General features: G+C 28.0%; 1 protein-coding gene across 4 annotated transcripts in view; it reads right to left on the bottom strand.

Moving 5' to 3' along the window:
• Window positions 1-8,646, bottom strand: part of LOC123013719 — a 196,451-nt gene that overhangs the window by 30,557 nt on the left and 157,248 nt on the right. For all 4 annotated transcript variants that reach the window (XM_044412445.1, XM_044412454.1, XM_044412464.1 and 1 more), the window contains exons 6-9: window positions 5,660-5,745; window positions 1,552-1,613; window positions 1,341-1,503; window positions 1,154-1,290 (exon numbers count right to left, since the gene is read on the bottom strand). In XM_044412445.1, coding sequence (XP_044268380.1) covers window positions 1,154-1,290; window positions 1,341-1,503; window positions 1,552-1,613; window positions 5,660-5,745 — 448 coding nt within the window. The remainder of the gene's footprint in view (window positions 1-1,153; window positions 1,291-1,340; window positions 1,504-1,551; window positions 1,614-5,659; window positions 5,746-8,646) is intronic.

Raw genomic sequence — 8,646 nt, 5'->3', positions numbered from 1 at the left:
AATTATAGAATTATAGAATTATAGAATTATAGAATTATAGAATTATAGAATTATAGAATTATAGAATTATAGAATTATAGAATTATAGAATTATATCAGTTGTAACAAATTTTGCAATTTTTTCTATAATTGTTTCTAAAATGATGGAGGAATTCCATTGAAAGCCCCCTCACATAATATTTTCCAATAGCAAACTTATTTAAATTTGTAATAATGAAAATGGAACACCCTGTATATTATTAAACACGGCAGTATATTATGTTATAAGAAGTGAAAGTGATAGTTTATGTCGCGAAACTGAACGTAGTGAGGCAAATACGAGTAATTTATCTGAGCCACAAAAACTCACTTTCCTTCCGAACAACATACACTATTTTATCCGCAAATGTATTAAGATTGACAGTAAAGAGCAACACTATAATTAGCAAGTAAATGAACAAAATAAGGATTATGCTTTGCAAGTCATTAAATCATAACAACGTTTATAAACAAACATCATGTTATCATTTTCGAGAATATTTATTAATTTAACTAGTGCAGTTAGTAGTGCATTGGTAAATATCATGGTAAAAGTAAAAACGCTTAGGCGCAAAAATAGAATTTTTACGTCACTTTTGTGACATTTGCGGATAAATAAATAAATATGTATAGAATTTTACTGTTTTACTGTTTTACTTACCTTGTGTTAATGTATTTCTGTAGTAAAAGAGTATAAAAAAGTGTAAAAAAGTAAAAGAAAGAAAGAATAAGTTATTAATAGTTTTATGTTTAGAAAACCTACAAATTTAAAAAATAAAATTAGGGTTTGGTCCGATCACGTTTTTAATTTTTTAAATAAAATTAAGAATTTTGTTGGCATTTAGAAAAGCTGAAGCGAAACCTGAAAACGCGTTTCAGTCACGCTTATTACTGTTTAAAACGGTTAAATCATCTCGGTGTAAATTAATAATCATCGTTTTAAAAACTGAATCTGGTTACTGTTTTTTTTTTTTCAGTGCAATTCAATTTTTATTGTGGGTCGTTTTTCTGAAAAAAGCTCCATTTATCAGTCTCTGTAACCGCCTTTAAAATTTTACGATCAATAACATCCCGTCGCAATGTAACTTTATGAAATTCAAGATAAAATAAATAAAATCGCATTTTATTAACATACCTTGTAAACTCCGTCACATTGACAAACACCCCGTCCTTGAACCATCTGAAGGACATCGTGGGGGAACCCCTCGCCACGCAGGATAAAATAAACTCGTCGTTTTGCCTGATCGTCCCGACTTGATTGATGGACACGCTCTGAAACTCGTCATTTGGCACATTTTCAGCGATTAAATTTTTTTCAGCACCTGTAAATCGAGCATGGGTTTAAACACAAACTGCTTGTCGGTGACAGTCAAGTTGGCTATGTAACCCCGATCGGCCCATTTGCCCAAAACGGTCCTGATGCGTTTCTCGTCCTTTTTCAGCGCGAACAAATGGAAGGTCACATCGGCGCCCGACCTGAAAAACCTGAAACGGGAAAATTCAGAAACGTTCGCGGCCTGAAACGGCACTTACGCGACGTTCTGCACCGAGATGGCGTCCAATTTCGAGTAGTTCGTCTTGAACGTCCTGAAAACCTGAAAAAATCATCGTTTTTCAGCCGCGCTATTTCGGTTTCTCGGGCCACAAACAAGTTTTTGTCCTGAAAAAAATTTCAGCGAGTGGAAGACGTTAAGTATCCTGAAATTTTAATTAATGAAGCCGGCGTGTCGTGAACCTTTCGAGATTATAAATCAGGGAGGTACTGGGGGGATTAGGACGGGGCTCGGGGCGCCGATCCCATAAATTGCGGCCGATTCCCACACAATTCCGGAGCTGGTGGAAGTGTCCCTAGTTACGAGATGCCCGCGCTAAATTAAAGACCAACATTTACGCAACGGACTGAAAAGATATTTTACAGGGATATCGAAAAATAGACGATAAAATATACTGAAAGACTCGAAAATGACACAAAATTAATTTTTTGTTACAAAAATGCTTGTTTTCTCACTTTAGTTCAAAAAACTAAAAAAATTTAAATTAACCGAAATGTGTTTTTTAGGCGTTTTTCACCGACAAATACAAAATTGGTTAAAAAAGAGATAAAGAGCCTAAAAGTTCATAATTTTTGCTTATTTTAATAGATTTAGAAACTGTTTTATTGGAAAACAAACTAAATTTTGCAAGGTTACATAAAATTAAAGTAAAATTGGCAAAATTAGGGCTAAAAAGTCCCAATTTTGATTACTTCCATAAAAGTCGAACATTTAAAAATTTACTAATTATGAAATATTCTTGACTGAAAATTGCAAAATTAGGTCTGAAATGTGAAAAATTTTACCAAAAAAGGTACAATTAGATCAGTTTCTACAGCGATTTTCAGCGAGAAACTAAGTGATTTTGAAAAATTGGAAAATTGCGAGAAACAATCTGAATTCAAGAGGATTCGCCAAAAGAAGAGGAAAATTGCCAAAGTGTCCTTTTGTGATTTATTTTCAAAAATGATACAATTTTATATTTCTAATTCGAAAAAAATATTTTTTCTCAAATGTAATAATAATTCAAGTTGAAAAAAAAATTTTTTTTGTTACAAAAAATTGTATTGACAAAATATGCTTGTTTTTCCACTTTTAATAGTTCAAAAAACTAAAAGAAATGTTAAATTAACCGAAAATGCGTTTTTCACCGCCAAATACAAAATTGGTTAAAAAAAGACAAATATGGCTAATCAGCTTAAAAGTTCATAATTTTTGTTTATTTCAATAGATTTAGAAACTGTTTTATAGTTTGCAAGGTTACATAAAATTAAAGTAAAATTGGCAAAATTAAGCCTCAAATGTCCCATTTTTGATTATTTTCATAAGAGTCCATTTAAAAATTTACTAAGTATGAAAGATTCTGCCAAAAATTGCAAAATTAGGTCTGAAATGTGATTTTACCAAAGAAGGTATAAAACTGTACATTTAGATCAGTTTTTATTTATTTACAGCGATTTTCAGCGAGAAACTAAGTGATTTTGAAAAATTGGAAAATTGCGAAAAACAATCTGATTTAAAGAGGATTCGTCAAAAGAAGAGGAAAATTGCAAAAGTGTCCTTTTTGGCTTATTTTCATAAACTTAGAGCATTTTTTGTTTTCGTGAAACTAAATAAATTTGAAAGATTTTGCAAAAATTATAAAAATTTGATCTGAAATATGTTGCTTTCGTTAGTTTTGTGATTTTGCTAAATCAGAGTTTCCAATTGCAAAATAGGATCAGAAATGTGTTATTTTTAGCGGTTTTCAGTGCAAAACATGGAATTTCAACGATTTTGTCAAAACAAGACAGAAAATTATAGAATTGCGCCTGAAATGTGTTACTTTCGGTTATTTCAAGACGCTTACAGCATTTTTCAGTAAGAAGCTAGATACTTTTTTAATAAGGCAAAAAATGCAATATGTGTCCTGAAATGCATAATTTTTGGTTGTGTTGATGGATTTAGATAATGTTTTAGTCGGAAAATAATCTAAATTTTAGAGATTTTGACAATATTTTTGTCTATTTTGATAAATTGAAAGCTTATTTTGCCAAAAATTATATAAACATATCAAATAAAACTAAAAAGTGCAAAATTTGGACTGAAATGTGTTGTTTCATTAAATTTAAGAACGTTTTTCTCCAAGGAACTACCAAAATTAAACCTAAAAATTTTAGGCAAATCCTTGTTTATAACGAAAACCTAAAAACATTTTTCACTAAAAATCTTAATAAATAACTTTTTTTTGCCAAAAACGAGACATAAAATTGCAAAATTAGGTACAAAATCTCCCATTTCTGTAATTTTAAAAGTGTAAACTTACAAATTTTGAAAGATTTTGGCAAAACTGAAAAATCATAAAATTTGCACCGAAATGTGTTTTTCACGGGTTAAAAAAAATTAAATACTGCATAATCAGCTTAAAAGGTCATTATTTTTGCTAATTTCAATAGATTTATTGGAAAACAAATTAAATTTGCAAGATTACTTAAAATTTAAGTAGAATTGGCAAAATTAAGGCTAAAATGTCGCATTTATGGCTATTTTTATGAGAGTTACTGTTTTAAAAACTTAAAGCTTACTAAGCATGAAATATTTTGCCACAACTAGACTGAAAATTGCAAAATTAGGTCTGAAATGTGAAAAATTTTACCAAAAATGATATAAAATCGTACAATTAGATCCTTTCTATTTATTTACAGCGTTTTTTAGCGAGAAACTAAGTGATTTTGAAAAATTAAACTTCTTATTGAAAAGATTATTAAATTTAATATAGGTTACAAACATAAATAGTTTTGAGAAAGAAGGACTTGTGTAGCAAGTAATAACATCTACAACATATTTCATAAACTCTGAATTATTTAAAACATCTAAAAATAAGCCGAAAATGTTTATTTTTTGCTCATCTACTGAAAAATGTAGTAAAAATTAAATTTGCCAAAAAGGAGACATAAAATTGCAAAATTGGGTCTGAAATCTCTCATTTCTATAAATTTATGAGCGTTTAACACAAAAAATTTGAGATACTTTGGCAAAATGAGATAAAAAAATGCAAAATTATGTCTGAAAAGTGTTACTTTAAAAAGTTTTTTACAAAGAAACTCATTAAATTTACTAAATTTAAGCGATTTTGTTATAACAAAGCAAAAAATTGCCAAATAAAGCCCAAAATGTCTTTTTTTTGTTAGTAAATTTAAAGTATTTTTATCAAGAAGCTTAATAAATATGAAAGATTGTGCCAAAATTTAGCACAAAATTGTAAAAATGAAGTCTGGAATAGAATTGAAAATGTAAATGAATTATTTTCAGCGGTTTTTCAGGGCGAAACTTACTGATTTTGAAAGATTTTGCCAAAACAGGGCAAAAAATTATAGTATTGAAACTGAAATCATTTTCGATTATTTAGATTGATCTAAAGAATATTTTGGTAAGAAATAATTTAAATTTGAGAAATTCTGACAATACAAGGTAGAAAAGTGTAAACTGATGTCTAAAACGCTATTTTTGCCAATTTCTCAAAATTAAGAGCACAAATATGAAAAATCTTGCCAAAATAAGAACGTTTTTCTCTAAAAAACTCAAAATAAATTTCAGAAATATCACCAAAACTAAACCGAAATTTGTTTTTTTGCTTATTCCGAAAAGTTTAGGATTTCTCACTAAGAAAAATTTAAGTAATTTTAAATAAGTAATTAGTAATTTAATTTTCATGTGTTTTATAAATTTAATAAATGTAAAAAAGTTTGCCAAAAACGAGATTTAAAATCAATTTTTTTAAAAACAAACGAAACTTGCGAGATGGCTATTCTTCACTTAAAATTTGTAAAGTATGAAAGATTCTGCCAAAACGAGACTGAAAATTGCAAGATTAGGTCTGGAATGTGGTATTTTCTATAAATCCAGAAGCGAGAAACTCACAAAATGTGAGAAATTGTGTCAAAAAAGTATGAAACTTTATAAAATTTAATATTTTCCAAAATTTGAAATAATAAATGTTTGATTAAATCTTTGCCATACATGAATGGATTAGAGCAGAGACACTGACCGGGGGCGTGGTGGCGCAGTAAATTTCAGCCTGAAAACTCGGCCAAATCCTGTAAAAATAAATCGTAAACTAGCAAAATTACCTGATTTTCGACGAACGTTTTCAGGGCATTTCCGCTCAGATTCGGCAGATTGGCCAAATGCATGGTAGTGGTGAACCCGACTCGATCTGAAACAAAAACCAATCCGAATTTCAGTTTTTCAGTTATCAGTTATCAGTTAAACACACTGCACTCGTATTTGTATATCTCGATGCATATTTCAAAAGATTACCATCGTCATATTTTATTGTGACAAATCGGGAACAAGCGGAATTTTACAAAAAAACACATTCTAAATCACGCTGAAATTTCAGTTTCTTTGAGATAAATTCAGTTTTGCTGCATTGCTGCAATGTTATCGAATTAACGCAAACGTGATGAAATTCGCTAATTATTTTTCTTGGAGCAACTTTACGAATTATTTTCTTAATTAAACTCGCCATACGAGCAAACATTTTTATTTCAAAGACGTTTGAAACATTGCAAGAGAAATATTGTTGAGGCTTAGGCAAAATCGAACGTTTGAAATATAACTAAAAAGTCCAAAATTTGGACTAAAATGTGTTCTTTCATTAAACTTAAGAAAGGTTTTTTCCAAAAAACTGCCGAAACTAAACCAAAAAATCATTGCTTATTAGAAAACCTAAGACATTTTTCACTAAAAATCTTAATAAATAAGAGACATAAAATTGCAAAATTAGGTCCAAAATTTATTATTTCTATAATTCGGAGAGTATAAACTTACATATTTTGAACGATTTTGACAAAACTGATTAAAAAATTAGAAAATTTGCATCGAAATGTGTTTTTTCACCGACAAACACAAAATTATTTTATTATTAATTAAATAATTAGGTTAAAAGTTCATCTTTTTTGCTTATTTTAATAGATTTATTTGGAAAATAAACTAAATTTGCAAGGCTATTTAAAATTAAAACAGAATTGGCAAAATTAAGGCTAAAATATCCTATTTTTGGCTATCTTTATAAGAGTCGCTGATTTAAAAACTTAAAACTTACTAAGTATGACATATTCTGCCAAAACTACACCGAAAATTGCAAAATTTGGTTTGAAATGTGAAAAATTTTACCAAAAATGGTATAAAATCGTACAATTAGATCACTGTCTATTTATTTACAGCGTTTAAAACATTTTTGAATCAAATTTCTCACTGAAAAAATCATTAAATTTAATATAATAAACATAAATAATTTTGAGAAAAAAAAAGGATTTTTATGTGTGTAGCAAGTAATAATAAGTAGTAATTTACAAACACATTTCATAAACTTTGTATAAAACATCTAAAAATAAACCGAAAATGTTTAATTTTTGCTCAACCACTAAAAAATGTAATAAAAATTAGAGGTTTTACCAAAAACGAGACATAACGAGCAACTTTACGAATTATTTTCTTAATTAAACTCGCCATACGAGCAAACATTTTTATTTCAAAGACGTTTGAAACATTGCAAGAGAAATATTGTTGTGGGGGTTAGGCAAAACCGAATGTTGGGGGTGCGAGTAGGGAGAGAGGCACTTCACTCCCTCCCACATTTTCTATTATCATGGACTAAACTAGCTCTTAAATTTATGTCCCACCGCCGCACTTTACTTCCAAAAGCAATTTTGAAGTTTGTTATGATTAAAATAGTTGCTGGAAGTTTACTCTCTACATGCTTTTTTTTTAAATTTGCATTGAGGGGAATTATTTTGAAATGTGCAAAGAAGCGTTTTGAATTTTTCGGCTGAAATACTTTGAATAGTTGGGTTTTATATTATTGGAAAATTAGAAAAACAAGAAAAAATAAACTGGGATAATAGGAAAAGAAAACGAACGAGAAGAAGAAAAACACAAAAACTATTACATTTTTTTTATGTTTACACGTGTTTTTATATGTGATAAATTTTTTATCTGAAACTATTTTCTGTATATTTTTTTTCTGCAAAAATATAAAGGAAAAAAATCTAAAATGCACAAATAAATTTTTTCTGTAACCTGTAACTGTAAATAAAAATTATTTTCTTCCTTTTTTTTCACTTTTGTGTTCCCAGATAATTATTTTTTTTAATTTGTTTTACTATTCTCTACAAGTCAACATTATAGGTATTGCTGTTACTGTTCTACACATTTTTTGGAGATTTTGGTCCAAAATAAGATCCTGAAATATTATCAAAGACCTAAAATTACTTTAAAACTATTGTTTTAGTTTTTTTTTAATTTTTTCAGTACATTTTTTGACTGTTTTTTCGAGAAATTTGGTCAGAAAAATGCGATATTTTTATCAAAACAAACAGTATTTTGCAAAAATAAGGTAGAAAATTAAGAAATTGTGTTCAAAGTGCTTTATTTTGCTTATTTTAGAGTATTTTTCCATCGAAAAACTAAATAAATTTTTACCATATAATAATTACTTTTGAAACTTTATTTAATTTGTTTTATAGTTATGAAGAAAAAAAAATAAATTTGAAACTCAATTCATTCAAAAGTCTATAATATAAAGTAAAAAATATTAACAAAAACAATCCAAAATGCACAAATAATTTTTTTCTGTAACAAATTATATCGATAAAAATTATTTTCTTCCTTTTTCTTACTGTTTTTGTTCCCAGTTACTTTATTATTTTTTTATGTGTTTTACTATTTTCCACATTATAGGTATTGCTGTTACTGTTCCACCCAATTTTTTTGGAATTTTGGTCCAAATTAAGATCCTGAAATATTGTCAAAGATCCAAAATTGCTTTAAATGTCTTTCCATTCTCTTATTTTATGATTTTTTTTATTTTTTTTAATTAGTATTTTGCCAAAATAAAATAAAAACTAAGAAAATGTGTTCAAAATTAATCAATTTTAGAAAATTTTTATTTGAGAGACTAAATAAATTTGTATTAGATTGTAATTTGTACCGTTATTCATGCTATATTTTATCCAAACAAACCAAAAAAATACAAAATTGGGCCAAAAATGCGATATTTTTATCAGTATTTTGCCAAAATAAAGTAAGAAAGTAGAGAATTTTTATTTGAAAC

Source organism: Tribolium madens, unplaced genomic scaffold (assembly GCF_015345945.1).
Source record: "Tribolium madens isolate multiple individuals breed KSU strain unplaced genomic scaffold, Tmad_KSU_1.1 Scaffold_19;HRSCAF=116;Tcas5.2_LG9, whole genome shotgun sequence".
NCBI classification, from domain to species: Eukaryota; Metazoa; Arthropoda; class Insecta; order Coleoptera; family Tenebrionidae; genus Tribolium; species Tribolium madens.
The sequence above is the reverse complement of the archived record's forward strand: the minus strand, read 5'-3'. Positions and strand labels throughout refer to the sequence as shown.